The following is a 24,611-nucleotide window of genomic DNA, read 5'->3' on the forward strand; positions in this document are numbered from 1 at the left end:
ATAGTTTTAATATTGCTTTATAAATTATCCTTAACTCTTTAATCTAGCCCTCTTATTATATTTTATATAAAAATTAAGCTTAATTATTTATAGCGGAATTTAATAGGCTTATTAAAATTTATATCCGAGTCGCTAGCCAATAAGGCCCCTTTCGCGTCGTCGCTAAAATAATTTAAGCTTTAATCGCGCCTATTAAATGCCGAAAAGGTATCGCCGCCGCTGTCCGAGGGTAATAAAAGCGAAAGAGGGTTTTTATTATCCCTCGCGTAGTTAAAACGTAGTCGTTAATTATTAACTTTTTTAAAGCGCTATTTAAATAAGGTGCGGCTCGTTATAAGCTATTTTATCTCCTTTTATAAATATATCTAAGAGGATTTAAAAGGAAGCTTTTTTAGTCTTATAGTACCCGAAGTTTTAATTATAGCGTCGTTTATAAGCTTAAGGGTATCTCTTTTTTGTAATAAATTCGGGGCGTCCTTAAGGCTTTTTTTACCCGGGTTTAATTTAAAAAGGGCACGTTTTATAAAGGCTTTACTCTTTTTTTTTAAGGTCAATATTATTATTAAGTAAGTTATTATAAAAACATTAGAATTATAAAAAGTATATAAATTTAAATGATAACGATAAGTAAAAAATAGTGAAAAGATAAAGCTAACGCTTATCCTTTTATATTTCTAGGGGACCTAAGTCTTTATATATATAAGGCGGCGAAGTAGAGCCGAAACCGGTACATAAGCGCCCCGTTCCTTCTACTCCTGTCACATTTAATATTAGTTTTTATAAAATTAATAATTAAATTATTCACGATCGCCTTTATAGATTCCCGGGCGGTAATAGTTTCGTTATAAACCTTAATTAATTCCTTTAAAATAAATTTTAACCAATCGAGTTTATTATTTAATTTATTAATTTTAAACTATTTTTTTATTAAGTTTTCGTCTTTATAAATATCGTAATAATCGGACGGAGGGAAAAAAGTTAAATATTTAATTTAAATAGTAATTATATTTAATTAAAAGTCCGCTTAACGGGCCTTAATATAAAAATCGAATATTTATACCGTACGAGCGTAACCTAGTAAAAAAGCGAGGCGTATTTTTTAAAATAATTTGTTCGGGTTATTATATATATTTTTAAATTTATCGATAATTATGAATTTATTTTTAAAGGGCTATTTAATTTTTTTAACTTTAATTTATAAAGCGAAAGGGAAAATAGCTTTATTATTATCGTATATATATTAGTCGAATAAAGCGTTTAATTAAGTTTATAAATCTTCGTTATTTAAATTACTAATAATAATATTATATTATAAAGATTAAGCTTTTTTTTATAATTATTCGAAATTAATAAGGGTATAAAAGCTTTATTCGTTTTTTACGTTATCGGGTTTATTTTAAATAGTTTATATTAACTCGGTCTCTAGGTCGATTAATAGGTTATATCGATTAAAAGAGCGGCGGGAAAAGCGAGTTAACTTTTTATCGGATTTTTTAAATCTATTAACGGGCTTTACGAAAGTATTTTAATTAAATTATATATATCGCTTAACCTCGGCTTAAAAAGTACGGTCGTTTTCGTTATACGTTATAACGTATTTATTTTAAAGTAAATCGTTAAGCGCTAAAAGTTTTTAACGTTAGTTAATTAAAGTTTATTTTTATCGCGTAACGGTAAAAGTAATATTAGTTAATTCGAATAGATAAATAAAATATCGTACTATTAAACGATAAAAGAAACGGTCGTAAATAATTACGCTATTAAGTTTTAATAAAACGAGGTTATAAGTAAGTTTTAAAATAAATAGAATTTACGATAGAGAGGAAAAAAGAGAAAATTAAGTTAAGGCCGATACGACAGGTCGGTTTTAATAATAAAGTAATAAGGTTAATATAAAGTCTTTATATTAATTAGCGCACAGGTTAACGCACTATATTACTATTACGATTATATTTTTAAAATACTTTCTTTATTTATTTCTTTTATTTTAAATTTTCTTTTTTTTAAAAGAAAAAAGCGTGGGTAATTCGTGATTAGAAAAAAAATCGTGGGTAACTTATAAATTACTTACTATAAAATATAATACTTATAAGTTACTTATAAATATTATTAGCTACCTATTTCTACCCATAGGTTAAATGGGTAGTTAAAAAATAGCATAGGTACCCATAACCGAACCATAGGCCGGTTAACCGTCACCGGGGTAGCAGTAGACGATCATGTAGGTCGCTGGCGCACCTTGAAGCTGGGGCGACCAGCACGTGGTGGCAAAGTCTCCGTTTGCCATGGGCTGGAGAAGTCCACCGTAGTTCTGCAGACAGCTTAGGAACTTCTATGTTAGTCTCGTGACCATACAATAATGCGTAAAGTGTGTTTGTTCATAGTGGTTCTTTTTCCAGGCGGTGTATTGGTGTTGAGATCATGGGAAGAGTGGAACAAGGACTTACTGGTTCAGGTTGATGACGGAGTGCCACAGCTGCCCCTGGTCGTCGCGGCAGTAGGCGTCGAGTCAGATGTTTCCGTGCTGTGCGTCCTTGCCTTCGTTGATCCGGAACCGGTCGCACCTCACGTAGATGAGAGCGTCTTCGGCACCAGGGTCTGTGGGTGACGGAGTCGCGGTTAGGTTGTGGGTTGTGGTGATAGTCGAAATTGCGAACGTAGTTTCACCTGTCAAGGTGGTGAACTGAGAAGATGGACGTGGGTGGCGAGACCGTCTGAGCTCTGGTGACGGGCGAGATGTTGTCGGACACATGGCTACTTGCAGACCCGATGGAAGCATGGACTGCTGTGGCCATGATGGCCCATAGTGAGAGACCGATGAGGCCGAAGGCCGACATGGCGAAAGTAAATAAGTGAGGTATTGATGTGAAGAGCAATAGCTAGAGTTGTTGAAGGCTTGGGTAATGTGTGTATACGCAGATAAAGTTGAAATGAAGGAAGCCCGGCAAGGTTAGGTGCATTTATACATTTCAAAAGAGAGCAATACAAAAGGCCTGAAGTCATACATTGTATTCAATTCTCATGACATGATAGTACCAAGACGGAGATTCTCACCGAATTCACTCATTCCAAGCTGAGAACGACTGCGAGATATCATACATTGAATAGGATGGGCAACGCTGGCTCTATATCACATGGGTCACACTGTATTGTACTTGCTTAGTTGGTGTAAAACCCCCAAATTGCTTGGGCATTGTACAAAATATCTCAGATGAATGAGGCTGCTGGTTTTGGGCAAACGTGATTGACAAATGACTCCTTGGTGTCAAACTGGTTCCGGAGGGTGGCATTATAGACCATGTCTCCTGTCTTAATATAAGATGCAACCCCCTACTGGCTGCCCCCCCCTTCACTGACCCCCTAAAATAGATGTAAAAATCAATAATAACAGCAATAGATAGGTCAATTGAGCAACACACACTGCATTTTAAGGTCTGTTTCGGCTCGTGCGTATTATAATAGAGTCACCCTTACCACCAGCTCGATTTATATTAATTTCCACTATTTTACCGGCGTCCCTTTTCGGCCTTTTCCTTAGCCTTCCTTTTTTAATGTCCTCTTAAACCTCCTTAATGTTTACTATATAAATAAAGCCCTTATTAAGGTCCTTATCGACTTTCCTCTTTTTTAAGCCTTTATTTTCTCTAGATTTACCTTTAAACCGGCCTTTTCCTACTCTAACCGGCCGATTCGAGCCGTTAAATTATTAACACTCTTGCCGAGTTTCTTTTATAGTAACCTTTTAGTTAGATTACCGGTGGTAATTTTTATACTAAATATCGCAGCCCTTAAATTTTTAACTTACCGGTTATTTTTCGGCGTTTCAATTTTTCCAGCTTTCGGTTCGGCCGGCTAGCGCGCATCCTTAGCGGTAATAGCTTCGTTAATAATTCGCACTATATTAAAACGCCGGAGCTTATTATTTATCGGCTTTTTAATATTAAGGGGGTAAATACTAATTATTACCTATCCACTAACGATAACTTTAAAGGTAAAGGCTATTTTACGTGCTTTAGCCTAAACTCGAAGGAAATCCCTCTTCTTAACGTAACTATTATTAATAATAGCGTATACTAAGTCGAGCTCCTTTCGAAACCTTTTTTAAGACTTTAAAACAGTTAATATTTAAAGGTTAAAGTATATAAGAGTTATATAATAATAAGTAGAGGAGTTATACTTTAACTTTTAACGCCGTTAATATAAAGTTATCGTTAATATAACTTTTATATTTATTAAAAATTAAAAGCTTTTATTAATTAAGGTTATTAAGTTTCGTTAAAAGAATAAAAATCTTTCTCAATTATTTTAAAGCTATAAGATTAAAAGTTTATCTTTTTAATAACGTTTTAAAGGCTTAGTTTTTATACTCGTAATTAACCTCGTTTTCTTTTTAAGGGAATTATTATTACTAAACCGATTAGTTTTTAAATATAATTAAAAGCGGTAAAATATTATTAATAGTATTAATATACTTTAAAATAGTTATTTATTCGCGATTAGTTAAGTCGTTTCGTATTAAACTTTAATAAACGATAAGTCCGATTATTATAATACTTTCCCTTATCGTTATCGTAATTCTTATTTTATCGACGTTAAATTTAAATCGAAGGGGTATACTATTAATAATAATAATATTAAACCGATTAAAAAACCTTTACACGGCCTCGTTTAATGTATATACGAGGCGTTAAAAATTTATCGCTTTAATACGTACGGTCTTAAGGGCCGGATAATATTTTAAAAAACGGTATACTTATCGCTTATCGATAAGGTAATTAACCCCTTTTATAAGGAGAATACGCTAAGCATATATACGAAATAGCCGGTACGTTAGTATATAGCTTAAGCTGGCTTAAAAAAGGCTTATTTAATTAAAAAGGTCTCTTCGGCAAAGGTGAAGAGCTAAAGGGCCTTATACTTCTTTTTTTCGAAAGTTAACCCCTAAATCGGTTACGAAGGGTGCCCCTATTAACGTTATAGTTTTTGGCCGCACGGTTAATGCTTCCGCCGGCCAACACGGCCTAGACCGCCTGCGCAATACGTGCTTCTTTAATTATGTTGATGGTGGTGAAAAAAAGGAAAAAAGAGGAAGAAATTAATCTACTTCAATTGACAGACGAGTGAGATTTGACCCCTTTATATACTGTTATTGTTGCTCAGGGGCTCTAGAATCATCTGAAATCAGGAGGGGTCAATCAGAGGGGGGGCAGCCAGTAGGGGTTGCATCTTATGGATTATAACATCCTTGTGGGCTGTGATATGGTTAAGGCAACTGGTCAATACGGTCATAGGCTGAAACCACAACCTGGGGCTCTTAGCTTTTCTTACAGATAACTCGCTTCGAGGCTGTCGGCCCTCTTCGGGCAGCAGCGCTTGTTTATCTTAAATACTTCCAATATATATACCTGTATCCCTTAGACAAAGCCGGCTGAAAATCATTGGCCGGTACTTTTCCATGGCAAGAGGTTAATTCACACCGTTGTCTAGAACCCAGAGAAGAAGAAAAATGCCTAATATAACGAAACTTTTAAGCAGATATGGCATCAAGGTCGTGAGGTCATGTAACCGCCAAGAAAATACTAACACATCTCACTAGTCTAACCACCCCTTTACTCAAATCGGGCCGGGTATCGCTTGGCCATACACCATCTTCCCGAGGCCCAAGATTGCCCCATAGACAGTCACAAGATGATTATGTGGCTTATAGATTGGCCCCTTAATCGACCAGCTAGAAAACTAACTGGTCTTACCTACATCTAGCCTTATCTTTGACACGTAATGAGATCGTAAAGCGGATACGAGTACGACCACTTCGAAAATACCCGCCAGCATGACCCTTGATGCCGGGGGCTCCGAGAATATATTGGTAATAGGCTTTCAGATACCTAATACTATATGTCGCAATAGGGTGGAGATAGGTGTCAGCCCCTTTAACGCGGTTGGCGCCCTACGCCAGAAGTTCCCTTTGTGTATTTATTAGTACCGCAGTGCCCTGTTTGTTCTTTTGTTACTTTTCCTTTCCTTTAAATAGCACTTCATATATCCTCTACCACTCTCTGCCTTACGACACTACGATTAGCTGAAAGCTGACCGACATTTTTGCTTTTGGCTGTTCGTCACATAGGTAAGTTATGGAGAAAATAAAGACCGCTGCCTGGGGTTTTGTTCACTCCTTCTTCTTCTTCCCACCTTTCTTTTTTCATATATATTAACATTGAGCACTTGATCTGAATCTTCTCGTCATACAAATGATTCGTTGGGCGTTCGTTGCTCACGTTGTTGGTCTCGTACGGGCAAGCTATTCTAGCGCATATCGCGACCAAGACACCAAGACGATGTCGCTACGATCAAAGCTAAGGCTTCGTCCACCATAGCGCCGGACCCAAGTCGAGATCCGCGGCTTTGTGGATTCATCACCGGGAATGCCGGTCAGTCCAGCACAGCTGCCCAACTTGGAGACTAACGCTCATGATTTGATGCCTTCGCACTTATAGTCGATCCCTTGATCTGCAACCCAAACCAGGTCTGCCGCTGGAATAACGACCTCCGCGTGGTGGGGTGTATAACCAAAACGGCCACCCAATCTTCCAAGCTCGCGGGCGAGCCCATTATCACATCTTGCCGCGACTACGTTGATGCTCAGGCCGGGCGCTGTGAGTCCATGCCAACGAGGGTGGGATGCTGGTAAGCCTCGCCGCCTCCTTCTTTCCCCAACATCCACCTCCGTCGGCTCGGCGATCCGTCTACTGATTCGATGTATTATTTTCTCTGGGCTCTAATTACAGCTTTCAATCCTCGTTTCCTGCCTGTGTGACCCTGAAGTACACCGATTTACAGGGCTGTAACATATACCAATGCGGCAGATACGGGAACCCAGGCGACCTCATAGCTCGGAACGCGACAACAACGCCCTCAGGAGTCCCCACAAGTCCCGCCTTGGTCATGTTGGCTCCTACTCCCGATCCGTCGGGCGAGCAAGGTCTTTCTCAGTCCATCAAGATCGCCCTCGGCTGCAGCATCGGCATCGGCCTACCTGCAGCCATCGCAGGCCTCTTCAGTTGCTTCATCGCTCAAAGCGACCGAAGACGGCGGCAAAACTCCCGCGAAAGACGACCGCCGCAGGATGACTCAGGTAGTTAAGCTCAGCTCGAGCCGGACAACATCGGAACTGCCTTTTCAGAATGAACATTCTCCTACACGAGCCTGGGCACACACATTGGAAATTTGCACGGGAACTTTTTGTTGTTGTAGGGGCTGGGCCCCTATCCTAGCCGTGCCTAATAATGCGGAGAATGCAAGAGCTATAGAGACAAATGGGTATAATGAAGCGGCCGAAGATGTTCTAGTAGAATATTATCTGTATAATGTATTTGACACAACCTTGGTCGCTAAAAATAGATATGAGGATAACGAGCTCTTTGGAAGACTTTTTATTTACATTTCTCAGGCCCGACTTGGTTTAGATCGGAAAAGGGGAAGGCCGGAGGAAACGAGTACTTTTTCTCTCCCTTGTTTTCTTTAGGTACTCAAGTATCCACGTCAAACATTCAAAGCAATCAAGCAACCTATCCTGTCATTGGCACATCAAGCGTCCTTTCCCTTCGGGGACCAGTTGGCTCTGTGGAGCTTACATTACACATGTTGATTGCGATTTACAAATCGCCACGATGTGCTGTATCATGAGCCGACCTTGCTTCCAGCAGTCCCGCCCAGAAGTCGGGTGGATGTTCAACGTGGAGTTACTTGCTGGAGTGGAGGCTCGCTTTACCTGCAGCTGCAGCACCTACGGAGCCGAGAAAAACCCACCACCACCATGTCCCTGGAACTCATCCTTGGCAGTGAAATCCATGAAAGAACGCGAGAATCAGCTCTTCACTCCGTATAGACCAACAATAGTAGGATGATGATGGTGATATACATTCATTATACATACTACCGTCGCTACTAATTATATACTGAATTACACTCTAATTACGATGGCAGTAAAGGCAGCTCTCATAACTTCGTCCATTTCCCCCGCTGCTCTTCGGGACTAGGTGCCGCCGTGACGTGCACCCCCCTATCTTCCAGCCCATGGAGCGGATCTACCTGCCGAAGGATGTATGTATCGCGGTAGTGCGAACTCTTGTCTTTGCTGTTTGCTGATTTGCTGGCTGTCGAGACGGTGCTCCCGTTTCTGCTGTGGGCGTTATTCGTCAGAGCATCTTCGTCGTCGTCGTCAAAGTAGCGGGTTTCGCGCGTCACCTTGACCTCCTGCGTGACAAAGATCTTCCCCCAGCCTTCCGAGACGATGGGCCAGAATATAGGGATGCTGGCGCAGATACTGGCTGCTAGGACTTCGAGGGCTGACAGGATGATGCTGATCGGTCCGTACCATGTCGGGTCGCGCGTTGGCCATGTGGCGGCTTGGTGCTCAATGATCGTCTGCAGGCGCCAGGCAGCCAGCGCAATGACACTTCAGTTTGAGTTAGCTGAAGATACCACAAAAGGCTAGGAGAGGCCAGAATCAGCTTACCACGTGCCCATCGTCAATAGGGCCAGCAACCGTAGTTGGCCTGCCCGGGTCCCTCCTTCTCTCCACAAAAGAAAACCCGGTATGATCAATAGAGTGATATCCAACAGCATGTTGATAGCTGTGTGGCTCTCGAACGTAGCAAGGAAGGCTTTCGGGTGGTGCGCCCCGAATCCGTAGCAGTGCTTGTCCGGGGCATCCGTCATCCAGTAATCGCTAACTGGAACGCAAGGGACCCAGGACATGACCCCATACACTATTCCCCAGAGTGAGGTGAACACAAGCAGACCAATGACGACCTTATGCATCACTGTCCCATGAGGAAAGACACGGCGGTATTGAAAGAGCAGCGCAAGCTTGATGAATGTTGCAGAGCAAGCATAGGTCGCAAACATGACGTAGAAGGACTTGCGGGGGTCAGCAACGATTGTAGACCGGAATCGCCAGTAAAACTCACCTTCTGGAAGCCTTCTACTTGCCACGCTTCCACCTGCAGAATGTGCTGTCCAAGGCCGAATTTGATAGCTGATTAGGTGTCAACGAGGATATCCGATAATGGACCAAAGCATTCAACATACCAACGCAAGTTGTGATGCACCCTGCTGTTATTGTGACCTTCGTATCATCATGTTAGATCCCTCCGTTCATCCGTTGTTGGCAGCCAAGGGGAACCTACCATATTAAGAAAGACGAAGAGGTCATCTAGACCTGCAGCGCGGACGATCCATAATCGAATGTACAAGCGAAAGATGCAGCATGCCCATGCGAGAATCTGCAATTCGACCGGATCAGGACATTATCCCGGATGTGAAAAGATGCTGGAGCGGCAATGCCTACCATAAACGTCGTGACGATTCCAATGATGACCTCGGGCCGGTTGACGGCTGGTAAGGGCTCGTCAAAGTTGATATCGGAGTAGATGAACTCGTTCTCGGCCGAAGAAGACATGGCCCCCGTCTCGGATGGATGTGCGGCGAAACTGGCTGTGTTAGGCTTGGCCCGCCGGGTCCGTCCCCGTATTCAGTCAGAGACTCCTATTGCTCATTCAAAAAGTCCTGCTCTGGCGTTTGTCCAATCCGACCCATTGCATTCGCCCGAGTTGTTGTAAGCGAGTGTGTAGGGCAGAGTCCGATGCAGCAGAAAGAAAGCGATCAAAGAAAAGCAGCATCCATGGCACATCTGGGGAAAGGTCTGGAGGTTAGTCGACTTTCTAGTCGCTGCACTTATCAGATACGGCCGCCCTGCCGCTGAAACATGATCCTGCAAATCTACGTACAAATATGCATCCCCTTACTAGGCCAGGCCCCTCCCCCTGGTGGTGGTATGGTTGGCAAAGGGGGGCGACTAACGATGGGTGAAGCCCTGTCAGTGCCTGCATGAGACTGGGGTTGCGCTCAATTTACTACTAGCGGTTGGTACCCACGCGGATGAGGGTGCACGCGTGTTTCTGTGACCCCCAACTTCTTCGGCACTGGGGCTTCCCAACGGCCTTCTGGGCATACACGGTAATAGATCATCGCGAAGGAGCGCTAACCGCGCCGCGTACCACGGTTTCCCACCAGCAAGATGCACGATCAGGGAAAGAACTTGATTCTTCCGAACATTCTTGCCATGCGTTCCGCTTTGTTCCAAAGATGACAGCGAAACGCACAGCCCAAGCGGCTCCATTCCTGTCACTTCAAAGAGCCTCGCAATGTTCCGTCTGGGTGGGATAAGAGGTGATGTGTGTGCCAGAAAGCCGCCGGCTGTTGGCCGCGGGCTGCACCGCTGGCTGGTTGCCAATGGGAAGGAAGATGACTCGCAACGAAGGCATTCGGCTACCCTCCCCCACGTGTGCTTGGCTCTTTCGCTCTTCCTCGTTCTTCATCATGCCTCTAAATGCGACAAGATAACGTCAGTGCCGGGCGCCAAGTACATAAGCGAGGCGGCGAGGCCGTTTGTTTGTGCCAATCCCCTGTGTCTTCACACCACGCCGATATGAGCTGGTTGGTGATGTATCACTTTTCGAAGCCGGTGGCACACTTCGCTTCGCACGAGAACCTCGCAAGTCCGGACGGAACAAGCAAGCCGCAGAAGCAGAGCTGGGAATTGCGGTCCCTTGCTTAATAAGGCATGCATAGAGTGCGATAGCCTGTGTGACGAGTCATGGTCATGGCGAGTCGGATGATAGCCGTTTTACCTTGCACATATTGGGAACTCGGGCGGGGCGACACAATGTAGCAAATGATTTCTCTCGTATCGTGCGAACAGAAGGAAAGCCGCACCCAGGCTGGCAGGCTGGCAGGTGCCAGGCCCGTTCTACTCCAGCCAGTGTGGGTGACAAAAATAAAAAGACCGCGAACGCATTTAAGCAATTCTAAAAACGATAACACTATTAAAATAATATTTAAAAATCTTAAAAGAAGTTCATTACAGTTATTTAAATAAAAAAGTATATCTCGATAATTTTTTGAATTTTTAAAAACGTTATTTCTATAAAAAATCGTTAAAATAGAGGGATAATTTAAAGGTACTTCGATACCCGCCCTTTTTTGCAGTCTTTTTATTTTTGTCACCCACCTGCCAGCTGCACACTGCACACTCCTCTGTGCACCCCACGCGGGCAGCTGAGGCCAGACTGTGGCCAGCCCGGATGAACTCATGAAGTTGGATGAAGCAGCCGCAACGCTAGGCTGTCAACTGGCACTCCATCCTGGCGCTAACTAACCTGGCAACCTGGCAGCCGAGTGAGCAGGCATGAGCTTTAATGTTCCTTCCGACGCTGGCTTGGCTTTCTAATGGTTTGTTGCAACCCCCAATTTCCTGTCGTGTAATACAACGGACGAGGGCAAACTGTCAATCTGCAAGGGTGCCTTGGCTGCTCAAACCAAAGAGAGAGGAAAAAAACCCAATGATAGTTTAATTTCAATCCCACCTCGACCCCTCCCGTCACACACATCCTTGTCGAACCAAATGGACAGCCCCTACACTAACGAGTTGCAAACTGCAATTGCCGTGATCCGGCAGGCCGCAAAGCTCAGCCAAGCCGTCATTTCTGCCGAAGACAAAGGCGTTATCGAGAAGGATGATTTGAGCCCCGTCACCGTCGCCGACTTTGCCATCCAGGCCCTGCTGACGGCCACCATCCACGCTGCCTTCCCTGGCGACCGGTTCGTGGGCGAGGAGACGTCGGCCGATCTGCGCAGCAACCCAGTCCTGTTAGAGCGGGTGTGGGCGCTACTGCGACGGCTCGACCATGACGTTGCTGAGGGCCGCTGTAAAATCCCCGAGAGCCCGGACCAGGCATGCGAAATGATCGACTGGTGCGGTTCAGGCGTTCCTGGCGGACCACAATCTGGCCGTGTTTGGGTGTTTGATCCCATCGATGGGACCAAAACCTTCGTCCTGGGACAAGCTTACGCCATCAATGTTGCCCTCCTGGAGGGCGGTAAGCAGGTATTGAGCGCCGTGGGATGCCCGACTCTGCCCGCCAGCCCCCAAGGTCACCTTTCCAACGATACTGTCGACCCCACCGGACGAGGATCGCTCATCTCGGCCGTGAGAGGCTACGGCACCTTTGTGCGCCCACTCTTTGGATCTCCGGAGGAGGTCGAGGGCCACCGAATCCAACCGCAACCCGACACAGCCTCCCTGGCAGGACTTCGCGGCGTAACCTGCTTTAAGACGTTAGCTTCCGGTGTCGATGATGCCCACGAAGCCATCATGGAGAAGATGGGCATTCCATTCCCGGGCAGCGATCTCTTAGGCTGGGTCCCGCGCTGGGTGACACTCGGTCTGGGAGTTGCCAACGTAACCGTATGGGTATACAAGAATCGGGAACGTCACGGTAAACTATGGGACCACGCCGGCGCCATGCTCCTCTTCGAGGAAGTGGGCGGGAAGATCACAGATATCGATGGCAAAGACATTGACCTTACTGTCGGGAGGATCATGTCCGCCAACTGTGGTTTCGTAGCCGCCCCGAAGAACGTCCATCACGAGGTCCTAAGGATCGTCCAGGAAACGCTGAAGGAGCAAAACAAGTCCCATTTGTTAGCAGCGCCTTGAGAGTAGAACGAAGAAACCGTCGCAGACATCGAATAGGCCGGTTGGACTGTGGAATCCTCAAGTCGAGAATGACCTAGCATCAATAGACTTTTCACGATACATTTCCGGGGTGGTCACAGCTGGCGACACAGTCTAAACCTACACTCCAAGCGCCGAACCTACTTCCCACTTACAACCCACATACTCCAAACCTCCAGCGCAGGCACCCCGCCCCATCTTGCGTGGCCGAGCAACTTGATCTGCCACCATACCATGCCCACAACACTAGCCAGCGAATAATAACCGTATGCCGTCAATTGCTTGCTGGCTGCGGCTTGATGGCCGCAATGGCTGTGCTCAAACCTTCCACGCGGCCTCGTCGCAAGCAATATCCAGCCAGAGAAATCTCTTCAGCGTTGCCTTGGCCGCGTCCCACGTCGTCAGGCCGCGCTCAGCGCGGAGTCGCCTAGTCTGGTTGAGGAAGATCTATACAGCTCCGCGCCCTCGGTTCCTTCATCTATAGCGGCGGTGGCCTTCTCTCCCGCTCCTATTACAACCGCGCCCAGCATTGCGGCCCAGAATAGGAAATGACTGTTCTGAATCATGTTGCTGCTGCTCATGATGCGCGCAAGGTCGGCTGCGGCTTTGGCAAGGGGTTCGCCACGTTGTAACGGGAACGTCAAGCCCAGCGTGCAGATGAGCACGGCTCCTCGGCAGATGTCCTCGGCGCTGCCTTCACCGCCTCCTTCCCCCCGTAGGCTCATCAGCCGGTGCTTCACAATGTTCTGGTACGGAACCACCATACCCGTCAAGCCTGTGTCGCCTAGATACTTGATCCTGATGAGGTATTCCTCAATCTCCTGGCAACACACGCGAATATTCAGAAGCAGCTCCTTTACCCGTAATATCAATGTTCTCGATGCCGCCGCGCATTTCCGGGCAGTACAAGGACGCCGCTCAGCTTCCCTCTGCGAGCTCACAGTGGTCCAGGCTCTCGTGCACGCCCAGACGATCGATCCCATTGTCGCGGAAGAGGCCCTGCAGTGGCCCCGCGTGCGGGCAGCAGTGCGCGGGGCGCCAGTTGAGCGACATCATCCCGATGAGAGTCGAGTCGGACACCACACCAGCGGAGCGCTGCAGGCCGTCGTGCACCTGGCGGATCAACCGCACCGACAACCTGCACTTGGTCTCTTCGAGGGCGGGCGAGTACTGGCGAAAAAGCGACCACCCGGTCGGACAGCTGATGGAAACCTCCAGGACTACCGGTTCCAGCATGTTGAGGTGGAACATGAGACTCGTTATTTCCTCGTTGATCGAGAAATATCGTTGTGACATGGTGGGGATACCTGCTGAGTCGCTGAGAAGAAGAGTAATCATGTAAGTATCGTAACCATGGGACGGGTGCATACGTATCTAAGGGCTCAATGGGTCAAGTTTGATGGCTCTGCGATTGTCTTACATACCCAAACAGAACATATTCCTGTCACTTGCATCTTCCATTGAAGGCGACAAGCACCGGAGGGTGTCAAGCGAACGCGAAGGGGCCGGGATTGACTCCGCACGCGTTGAAGTTGCACAGACTTCTCCTTGTGTGTGTTGGCCACATACGCGGCTCTGCCCTTCTATTGTCGTGATCTTTCTAGTCCTTCGCGCAGATTCAGCAGGAGAGCCGCTCTTCTTGGTAGCTGATTGACAAGCAGAAGAAGTCTTTCGATTCCCTCGTGGGTTGCCAGTCAAGACTCCTGTATCGAGACTTGATGCGGTCCAAGGGGTTCGGTAGGAAGCTCAGACTGCAGGTCTTCTGGTTCAACCTACTTTAGAACTTGAGCTATAGGTGCGAGGACGAAAGCCCGCTCCAGTCATTGGCGCTGTCATTGGTGAAGTAGGCCTCAGGCTGGCGCTGGAGGACCGGTGCTTCACAAACGTCACTGGAGTCCATCGATTGACAGACAAGTATATTAATTGACTGCCTCAATTCAGGGGCTTCGTGTGTGTGGTTCTGGCTGGATGGATGGATAATTGGATGGTGGCACTACCAAGGATCTACGGAATGGTTGCAGATAGAATCTCAAGCAAGCGGGTGACAGGAGTCCAGCGTGGTCTATCTCTTATAAAACTCACACTCGTGCTTTCACGTATGCTTTGCCCATCCCTCTACAATCAAAATTTCTTGGAAGGTTGATCGTCCAATACTATTATATTCATTTGGATGTGGTCGACTGACGGAAGACCACTAAGAAGCGAGCAAGCACCTCTCAGAAGCTCATCAGAAGGGCTATACTATGCGTTAGGGGTGCGAACATGGTGATACGTAAGCGGGTATCCACGGGACTACCTGGACTCCCATCGACATACAACATGTTTATGCTAGTCTCACCATAATCACAACATAGCTTCAGGGGTACTGCCATCGGTCAACGTCTGCATCGTCCGTCCGTATTGGACAGAATTTAATACACTCTTGTGTTATTGTCAAGCATCGGATAATGTTCCGTGATGAAAACTGCGGTACGCGGAAACCAACCTGTGCATCCCATATTATTGGGCCAGTCATAGGAACTCAATTGTCGACCAATAGTAATTAAGGGATGATATCCATAGAACATCCACCACGTATTATATAACCAACTAGTGCGAGTACAATAGCTAAATTCAGTACTATATACAGATTGTGCTAGTTAATGCAAGTCTACAAAGCCCAGTGGTTATCTAGAGCCAGCAACACTGAAGGGTCTCCTATGATAGTAGACCCATGCCATACTATTTTGCCCCTAGAATATGCAGGGAACTCCGGGCGCCAAGGGTAGAACGCGTCCGGGCTGCAGTACCACGGTCCTGGCTGGTATTGCATATTGGCCTCGTGTGGCACTTCAAGCCTGCTCTACCGAACTCTGCAGGCGATCTGGAGACCCTTGGCAAAGCGCTTACTTATATAACAACAAGAACACCGAGATCGTCACACCAGGGGGTACAAGCCCCAGTCATTCTATACAATACAATGGTAGAAACTTGTTTATCCCGCCCAGTTTCTCTGGTAGAACAGAATGGCTGGGTCATTCCCGATGCAATGTAACCAGGGCTAACCACCATGTTGGGTTTGGGCCACCCACTGACCACTTCTATTCTGAGGGGCATACTTCGCCTCAACTGGACGCGCGGCCGGGTGGACACTTTGGCCCTGCATCCCTCGCCGACAAGAAAGGGGCGTCCCTTAATATGCTTTAATGTAGAACACAGAGTGTAGAGATTCTGGTGGTACTGAGAACGCAATATGCTATCTGGTAAAGTTAATTCCTCCATCTTCTCCCTTCCCTGCTTGAAACCACTTCGAACTTCGAAATATGCACGCCCGTTCGTAGCCAAACGTCCGGCCAGATAACTAAGTTAAGTTAAATGTCATGTCGAATAACAAGTGGCAACATGTCGGCGTGTCTTCGAGTATGCAAAGACAACCCGGTCTACGCTGCGGATATCTTGATCCGCAAACCTGGAAAGGTCATAGGTAAGGGTGTATATACAGATATATATATGTAATATATTTACTGAGCGTACGCTTAGTGGCCATTGGGGACTGAAGAGGTTGAAGTATTGTATATATTTATAGCATTGATGGTGGTCATCATTCTAGACACACTCTAACACATATCCCAATGCGTTACCTGCAAATGCGCGAAGGAGCAGTCGAAACTCGTCAATTTGAAAGACTCTCAATTTGCAGCAGCCTCTTCATCTGCCGCGGCTCTTTGCAGTTGCCGGAGCCCCCTCTCCAGTGTGTTGCCCATGATCTGCGTCGGTAGCAGGGCCCCCTCGCCGCGGAAGTAGCAGTCCTCGCGGTGACCTTCGGGCCGGAACTGCATCTCGTTGCCCTGACCGTCCTCGGCCGGGACGCGGACCAGGATGCCGCTCCAATCGGCCAGACACTCCCAGCAGAACTCGAAGCGGCAGCGCGAGCACGTCATATGGAAGCAACCCTCACCTTTGGCGACCTGGACGCCACAGCCCTGACCGGGACACGCCTTAGTGTTCTGCGCGAGCCAGTCGCGCGTGCGGCCGTAGTGGGGGTCGCCGTGCTCGCGCTGGGCGGCCGCCTCGGCGCAGCGGGAGGCCCTTGTGCCAGGGCGTCTGGCACGTGAAGCACATTTGCAAGCCGCACTCGATGCACATGATGTTGTTGGGGTCCTTGGAGGGCAGCAGCAGCTCGGGCGACGCCTCGGCCGCCGCGTCGGGCCCGTCATACAGACCGCCGCCGTCGCATCCGTCGCGCAGGCAGCCGCGGAAGTTGGGCAGGTCGCGCACGGAGTTGATGGTGGCGTAGCGGTCGTAGGTGTCGAAGACGTCGGGCGTTGCGAGGCACCGGATCTCCTCGTGGGTGTACCGGTGATGGCAGTCCGGCGTGGCGCAGATGATGTTGTCCACGACGCCGTGCCCACGGGACTGGATTTGCGTTGAAATGAAGGTGGAGAGGCACTCGCGACATATGTCGTGATCGTGATCGCACACTGAGAGGATCTCCTTGGTCGGGAACGACAGGATACGCCAAGTCCATTCGCCGCCATACCCTTTGGTAACTCTTTTCCACCTTTGTTCGTCGCCTCTTTGGAATTCCGGGTACTCCTCATCACACACAACACACGTACGCGATACTTGCCGCGGCAGTAAATGTTTGAAGATGGGGATTTTGATCGCACCCTTTCCATCTGCTGTGTCGATTGGTAGCAGCTCGAGCTCGATTTGCCCCACGGGTCGCGGCGTTGCTCCATCCAAGGGAGATGACATGCGCCCATATCTAATAAGTCGGTCATGTAAGGCTTTGCCCCTGCGCAGCTGGTTCCGTTCAGGCACAGGGGTCAGAGCCTGGAGGGCCGTTCGTAGTTGGTTTGCGCGTTCAAATCGCCGTACGTGGCTGATGGCATCTGGAACACCAAGCGCCTCGAGAATACCGAGGACGTCAAAATTGCGATCCAGAGGTAGACTCTTCCCGCATACCGGCACAGGACACTTAATCCAACTTGTCTTGTCCAATTCGAACCAGTACTGGGAGCCGATGCCGGCGATGATGGCAGTTGTCAGACAAGTCTTGCAGACATATCTCCTACAACAAGTCGAAACCCCCCAAATGGGATCGAAATCCTCAAAGGCAGAGGCGGTGACACCCGGGAGCTGAGTGAGCACCTCGGACAGATATGCACTGCGATTCGACTTCTGGGCCCCTTTGAATTTGGGAAGATGACAGACAGCACAGAGGGCAATAGGTTGTTTGAAATTTCGCCCCGATAACTGCATTCCGTTCATAAGGCGAGTGAACTCTTGAATCTGCGGTGCTGTTAATGGACTGTCAAGAGTGACCCGCGCCTGCTGTCTGTCTGTATGTGGGTTGGCCATGGCGTTGGAGACAATCTGTGGAGATAACAGCTGCCTCATGATCAACTCTCGTAGAGTCGTCGGCGAGGGTGCCGCATCGTCCGCCATGGCTTTTAGCTTGGATCTGGGCCTCCTGCTTCCCCTGCTGCTGGTTGCGCTGCGTGACTGTTGCCTGTGCGAGCTCGGTTCTGTTAGGCTACGAGAGCGGTTAAGTTGATCGGAAGACTGGTTTCTCAGCGCGTCTAGTTCGGCACGCAAGCGAGAAACCTCATCCCGGAGAGCCTGTTTCTCGTCGACAGGCTCTGTGCAATCACCGAGCTTGGCCCAAGGATGTGTTGCAGCACTCCAGGCTGACTGGCTTTCGACAGCCTTGCCTTTAGATGATCCGGACTGGAGCGAGTGAAATGCAGGCCTGCTCTGAAAAGACGGGAGCCGGGTCTCGTTTTCCTCGTCTGAATCGTCGTCTGCTTTCCTGATAACGACCAGCTCACCCAGGTCGCCAAGTCCTGCTATAGGGAGATCGAGCTTCTTGGGGTTACCGAGGGTTGGCTCTCCCGTTTGCGTCTCTCCAAAGTAGTTCAAGGAAGCTGCTGTGCCGGGGATGTCGACACCGTTGTCCAACAGGGAGAATTCGAAAGTCGACTGAGCATCTGAATACTGGGTGTCGCTGTCTGATCTTACTTCGCCTTCTTCTTCATAGGCTGGTATGGAGTCGTCAGACTGTTCATCTCCAGAATCGAGGAAGTTGGGGGAACGCGGGCGACGTTCGCCGTCCGAAAGCCGGCGCGGCCACAAGCTGAGTCGCCGTGACTGGAAGAAGGAGGTGAGCGTACCACGATGCTGCGCATCAAGGTCCCCCGTGCCACGTCCGTCTGAAACCATTGTGTACAGGTGCCACTATGCTGCGCGACTGAATAAGGTTGGGGGATCAAAAACAACCAAGAAGGCTTGATCTGCAGAACCGTTGGCGGAACCAGCCGGTTGCTTGCAGCGGTTAGGTAAGACACTCGACACTTGACGAAGCAAACGAGACGAGTGGTTTAAAATGAATTGCAAGTCCCGTTGGGCAGATAAAGCAGCGAAACGGGGTTTGTCCCCCGAGTAGTGGTTTTATCTGCAACATACAGGACGAAGAGTCGAAGACGAGGCTCCGTTCCCACCAAGGGCGAGGCAAGACATGGAAGAACTAGACTGTGCATCATCCGGGAGCTCCAGATATGCGAGATCAGGCCCGACTTGTCATGGCTTGAAACGGTGCCAGGCGAAAAACCCGACGGGGAGGGGCATCTGACCGCAACGCAAGAGCTAAATGCGAACGGTTGGCAGCTTGCTGCAATTCGATTGGTGTTGCTCATTCCAGCGGTGCAAGCTAAATGCAGATTTGGGCGGTTCTGGCGGTTGAACGCGGAGGGGGGCGAGTGACGACACGGCGAGTCGCCGTCGAGCAATTGGAAAAAAGAGAGGGGGGGCATCGTACAAAACGGATCAGCTGTACACGCTGGCCGTACATGCTGCACAGCTGCACACACACACTTGACACCACAAATTCAGACCGACATGATACCTCGTAGCGTTTGAGCAATGACTGCCATGTCGCTCGCCTGAATCGCTGCTCACCGGGTGCCGTGTCACCTGTGGCCCTGCGCTGCATAAGGCATTCAGGGTTCTGCTCATACTTCAGCGTCCTTTCATCCCATTTTTAAAAGAAGAAAACCCGTCCAAAGAAAAGATCATGTACGTAATCTTGCCAGGCCTTCCGTTGTTGTGCAGCTTTCACGATTCAACGCTCGGCACTTCCATGAACTTGTCAGCGGAACTCCAATAGTTAGTTATCTGAACCTAGAGTTTTTACTACTGCTGTATGATGTATGAAGGAGGCGGTGTTAAAAGTTGGGACAAAGTGCTCGCATGGCCCGAATAACAAGTATGAACAACTTGTCTGCCATTGTAACAATTTAGACCGTCACCGCCAGAAAACGGCTTGCAGGCATTTGAAGACCTTGAGCCTAACGGTGGCAAATCGTACATGCGATTATTTAGTGGGTGGAGATGGAGACGCCTGAGGCCTAACATTGAAGACACCCAGACCGGAATGGCTGAATGACCACTTACAGATTTACAGTGACTGCAAAAACAGGTAGCTGGATGCATTCTACCAATACTGGTATAACAGCAATGATAAATGGAATACTGATATATATTTCTAGGGATTCGAGCACCTACAAAAATAAACGTCACCAGTGTCATCACTAAATACATGTCGGCCGTTGAAGGCTGGGTAGTCCCAGAGTCTTGTCGCCCAAGGTGTTGCTAGGGATGCGCTATGCTTGTACACGTCGGGCAACGAACAGGGCAAGAAAGCGCTGTCCCGAATCGGATTGGCGTCTCATGCAATCAATTAAAGTCGCGTCTCAAACGCGGCCCCTTCCCAATCGACGCGTTTTGGCCCCTCTTTCCCTGATTGGAGAAATTGTTCACCAGCCAGCGTGGATGTAGATGTCTGTCTTGATGCGATAAACAAATCCCGTCACTTACGTACACAATCACACTATACCCCTCCCAACGCAACGGTCAACACGAAGCCTGTCGCATAGTTGATTGACTGCTAATCGCAATGGCGACTTCGAGTGATGCCGGCTTTATGATGTCGGATGCCCCTTCGCGGGCGTCGGCTGGTGGTTCCAGGGGCAGACAAGCCCGCAGCTCGTCTGCACGACCGCGCGCGCCACCTTCCGAGAGCCTCGCGGCCCCGAGCGACGACGAGGGTGAAGGTTTCGCCGACGACCAGATTCCCGGTCGCGCAAGGAGGAATGGCGCCACACAGGACATCCCGCGTGTGGAGGATCGGGTCGGCTTCGCCATCCAAGAAGCATTCGAGCACTTTATCGAGGAGTAAGCAATTAGCCCCTGAAGGGTATACGAATCGCCGCCAGACGACTGACAGTAACGACAATGCAGCTTCACCGAAGACCCGACATCTTCAGCCCAGCCCACCTCCAGTGCCGTTACTACGGACAAGTACTATGTTGCGCAAATTCACAACATGCGTGTGTTCCAGCTATCGACCTTCTACGTCAACTACGACCACCTCTCCTCCTACCAGACTGGTGCGCTCGCCAATGCCGTCAACCAGAGCTACTACCGTTTCCTCCCCTTCCTCACCAACGCTCTGCATAACATGATCGCCAAGTACGAGCCCCAGTATTTCCGCGAGCATCGCCAGCCCACCACCTCGAGCAACCTCACCAGTTCCGGTGCCAGTCACGCAGGCACTGCCTCTCAAACCGAGTCTAGCCAAGGCGGGAAGACTGCCAACCAACAGACGGACAAGCTCTTTGCCATTGCTTTCTACAACCTGCCACTGGTATCCCGAGTGCGTAGTTTGCGCGCCCTGAATGTGGGCCAGCTTCTCTCCATCTCGGGTACCGTTACCCGTACATCGGAAGTGCGTCCAGAACTGTCAGTAGCCACCTTCGTCTGTGAGGCTTGCAGAGCCGTGGTACCCAACGTTGAGCAGACCTTCCGCTACACGGAGCCTACTCAATGCCCCAACATGCAATGCAACAACCGCATGGCATGGCAGCTCGATATCAGGCACAGCACCTTCGTGGATTGGCAAAAGGTTCGCATACAAGAAAACAGCTCGGAGATCCCCACGGGAAGCATGCCCCGGACCATGGATGTGATCCTGCGTGGTGAGATGGTCGACCGTGCTAAGGCTGGTGAGAAGTGCATCTTTACTGGTGCTCTTATTGTGGTGCCTGATGTGAGCCAATTGGGACAGCCCGGTAAAAGGGCGGTAGCCATGAGAGACGACAGAAACGCTGGTGGTAACGACGCCGGCGGTAGCGGTGTCTCGGGTTTGAAGGCCCTCGGTGTGCGTGATCTCACGTACCGCTTAGCCTTCCTTGCCTGCATGGTCAACCCCGATACATCGACTCCTGGCTCAACGTCCTCGCGTCAAATAAATGACATAATTAGCACCCTCACACAAAGCAATGCAGATACCGCCGAGACTGCCGAAGAAGCGCAGACGGCAGTGCTCAACTCTATGACACCCGCAGAGATTGAGGAGCTTCGTCACATGGTGCATAGCGACTACATTTACGCTAGACTTGTTGCGAGTCTGGCGCCTATGGTCTACGGCCATGAGATTGTCAAGAAGGGGCTGCTGTTGCAACTCATGTCCGGTGTGCACAAGTCCACAGCTGAAGGCATGCAACTACGTGGTGACATCAATATCTGCATCGTCGGAGACCCGTCAACTTCCAAATCCCAGTTCCTCAAATATGTTTGCTCCTTTGCACCGCGTGCTGTCTACACGTCCGGCAAGGCCTCCTCTGCCGCCGGTTTGACGGCAGCCGTAGTGAAGGACGAGGAGACTGGCGAGTTCACGATCGAGGCGGGAGCCCTGATGCTTGCGGACAATGGAATCTGTGCGATTGATGAGTTCGACAAGATGGATATCGCAGATCAAGTTGCCATCCACGAAGCCATGGAACAACAGACCATCTCAATTGCTAAGGCCGGTATTCAAGCAACTCTCAATGCGCGAACATCGATCCTTGCTGCAGCGAACCCGGTTGCCGGAAGATACGACCGCAAGACCACACTACGCCAGAACATTAACATGAGCGCACCCATCATGAGTCGATTCGATCTCTTCTTTGTGGTGTTAGACGAGTGCAAAGAGAGCGTCGATAGGCATCTCGCCCAGCACATCGTCGGCATTCATCAACTGCGTGATAACGCAATAGAGCCTGAGTTCAGCACCGAATGCTTGCAACGGTATATTCGATTTGCTCGAACCTTCCGTCCCGAGTTCACCGACGAAGCCAAAACCAGACTTGTCAACAGGTACAAAGAGCTGCGTTCTGACGACTCCCAAGGTGGCATCGGCAAGAACAGCTATCGTATCACCGTCAGACAGCTGGAATCTATGATCCGACTCAGTGAAGCTATTGCGAAGGCAAACTGTGTCGAGGAAATCACCGCGAACTTTGTTGACGAGGCGTTCAGCCTCCTCCAGCAAAGTATTATCACCGTCGAGTACGACGACATCGAGATGGATGAGGACGATGATGCCGCCGAGGACGCGGCTGACCTCCTTGCCGCTGCCGACGCTGCCTCTGGCGCCAATGCTGAACAAGACGAGGATGATGAGATGGCCGATGGTGACGGCCCAGCGGCCACCCCAGCAGAGCAAGCCGCGAAGAAGAAGAAGACGGCCATCACGCATGAGAAGTACGTGAGCATGGTCAATATGATCGTCAGTCGCGTCAGCGAAGGCGAGGATTCCGGTGCAGGTGAAGGCGTGGATGCCGAGCAACTTCTTCAATGGTACCTGGAACAGAAGGAAGACGATCTGGACGACGAAGAGGCCTACAATGCCGAGCTGCACGTGGCCAAGATGGTGTTGAAAAAGATGGTCAAGGTAAACGAACCTCCTACCCTCCTTTTCAACCAATATGTGTGCGGCATTGCTAATATGATCTCGATAGGACAACATCCTTATGGCCGTTCGCGGCGATGGACTCGTACCAGACGATGCTGACAATGGCGAGGCATCTACCTCGCAGAAGGTGACCTACGTGATACACCCCAACTGCGCCCTCGAGGAGGACCTCTGAGCACAATCATCTAGTGCCATTGGCATAAGGCTTGTCCCACTGGATGTTTAATGCCTGATTGGAAAAACGGACAGGTTACGGAATGTATTATTCCAAATGTATCGTTTTCGCCATCAAGCCGATTATGACGTATGATGGTTCCACGAGGAGTAACAGCAGCTACAGCAATACAGGAGGCGTCTGGAGTTCGTTCGACTGACGATGATGTTCGGAACGATGCAACAAGCAAGCTTTTGCGGAGACAAGACGACACGAGCGCGTGTTCGTGTCTGGAATAATGATGGTATTGCGCGAGAGAAGTCTCGGTCTGTAGATCGATAGAGATGAAGTGACGAATGACTCAAGTAGATAATGCACAAACAGTTAAACAACCAAATGCTGTTATATAATATCAGTGATAGGCCCTTTGGTCCGACCCGGAAGGTGAGGGAGAACCGAGATGTATAGAGCACGCGGAGCCCCCATCAAGTATATATTGAGTGCTACGAGAAACAGCATACACCTTTCCGGTCCTCCTGGATCACAGGCAAACAGACCCCGTCCGTATCTGCACTACAAGAAAGTGAGGAATATATGTAAGCTTTTGATCGTGTCCTATAACACCCTACTTGATATTCCCAGGTCATCTTCGTACGACCAAGAACCCACCGGGAGAACGAACCTACTTAAGATCATCCCATCCACAGCCCCTTTGTTTCAAGCAAGTCTTGTGCATCGAAAAGCCCAAGGACATGAACGTTGTTAGTATGTACCAATCGCCATCGTCTCATGCTATGCACTTTAGTCCACTGCTTTGCTGCCAGCATTGGGTGAAATTTCATCGAGATAACCAATATTGAACAGTTGTGTATTAAATGCTCGACAGATCACTGCATTAGAGCCAAGAATGCTCTGTGCATACGGCGAGCTCAAACATGACTCGGCCGAGCCATACGCATGGGGTAACCCAATAGGGGCGGGCAGCTGATAGCTCTCACATAGGGAAAGTTTGATTTTGGATCGAATTACTCTCCTTCTAGTACACAAAAGCCGTGCTACGCACTTGCTTTCTCTGATATGTACAAGCCATCTACTTGAAGTGA

General features: G+C 48.8%; 7 protein-coding genes across 7 annotated transcripts; 2 read left to right on the forward strand and 5 right to left on the reverse strand.

Moving 5' to 3' along the window:
* Positions 1-2,188: 2,188 nt before the first annotated feature.
* PG986_005880 (uncharacterized protein) lies at positions 2,189-2,837 on the reverse strand (the record flags this gene model as incomplete). The annotated part of the gene is made up of 3 exons (XM_066842102.1): positions 2,189-2,311; positions 2,448-2,598; positions 2,668-2,837. 3 exons carry the CDS (start codon positions 2,835-2,837, stop codon positions 2,189-2,191), a joined length of 444 nt encoding a protein of 147 aa, XP_066701964.1.
* Positions 2,838-7,995: 5,158 nt separating this feature from the next.
* PG986_005881 (uncharacterized protein) lies at positions 7,996-9,460 on the reverse strand (the record flags this gene model as incomplete). The annotated part of the gene is made up of 6 exons (XM_066842103.1): positions 7,996-8,455; positions 8,516-8,919; positions 8,970-9,037; positions 9,091-9,127; positions 9,189-9,284; positions 9,350-9,460. The coding sequence occupies 6 exons, from the start codon at positions 9,458-9,460 to the stop codon at positions 7,996-7,998; spliced, it is 1,176 nt and encodes a 391-aa protein (XP_066701965.1).
* Positions 9,461-11,464: 2,004 nt separating this feature from the next.
* Positions 11,465-12,559, forward strand: PG986_005882 (3'-5'-bisphosphate nucleotidase; the record flags this gene model as incomplete). The annotated part of the gene is made up of 1 exon (XM_066842104.1): positions 11,465-12,559. One exon carries the CDS (start codon positions 11,465-11,467, stop codon positions 12,557-12,559), a length of 1,095 nt encoding a protein of 364 aa, XP_066701966.1.
* Positions 12,560-12,895: 336 nt separating this feature from the next.
* PG986_005883 (uncharacterized protein) lies at positions 12,896-13,341 on the reverse strand (the record flags this gene model as incomplete). The annotated part of the gene is made up of 2 exons (XM_066842105.1): positions 12,896-13,004; positions 13,031-13,341. The coding sequence occupies 2 exons, from the start codon at positions 13,339-13,341 to the stop codon at positions 12,896-12,898; spliced, it is 420 nt and encodes a 139-aa protein (XP_066701967.1).
* Positions 13,342-13,495: 154 nt separating this feature from the next.
* PG986_005884 (uncharacterized protein) lies at positions 13,496-13,873 on the reverse strand (the record flags this gene model as incomplete). Its single annotated transcript, XM_066842106.1, has 1 exon — positions 13,496-13,873. One exon carries the CDS (start codon positions 13,871-13,873, stop codon positions 13,496-13,498), a length of 378 nt encoding a protein of 125 aa, XP_066701968.1.
* A 2,372-nt stretch (positions 13,874-16,245) lies between these two features.
* PG986_005885 (uncharacterized protein) lies at positions 16,246-18,781 on the reverse strand (the record flags this gene model as incomplete). The annotated part of the gene is made up of 2 exons (XM_066842107.1): positions 16,246-16,645; positions 16,692-18,781. The coding sequence occupies 2 exons, from the start codon at positions 18,779-18,781 to the stop codon at positions 16,246-16,248; spliced, it is 2,490 nt and encodes an 829-aa protein (XP_066701969.1).
* Positions 18,782-20,513: 1,732 nt separating this feature from the next.
* Positions 20,514-23,529, forward strand: PG986_005886 (MCM2/3/5 family-domain-containing protein; the record flags this gene model as incomplete). Its single annotated transcript, XM_066842108.1, has 3 exons — positions 20,514-20,791; positions 20,858-23,333; positions 23,401-23,529. 3 exons carry the CDS (start codon positions 20,514-20,516, stop codon positions 23,527-23,529), a joined length of 2,883 nt encoding a protein of 960 aa, XP_066701970.1.
* Positions 23,530-24,611: the final 1,082 nt, after the last annotated feature.

This window comes from Apiospora aurea (genome assembly GCF_038362705.1).
Source record: "Apiospora aurea strain CBS 24483 chromosome Unknown utg000004l_segment0_segment0, whole genome shotgun sequence".
Lineage (NCBI taxonomy): Eukaryota > Fungi > Ascomycota > Sordariomycetes > Amphisphaeriales > Apiosporaceae > Apiospora > Apiospora aurea.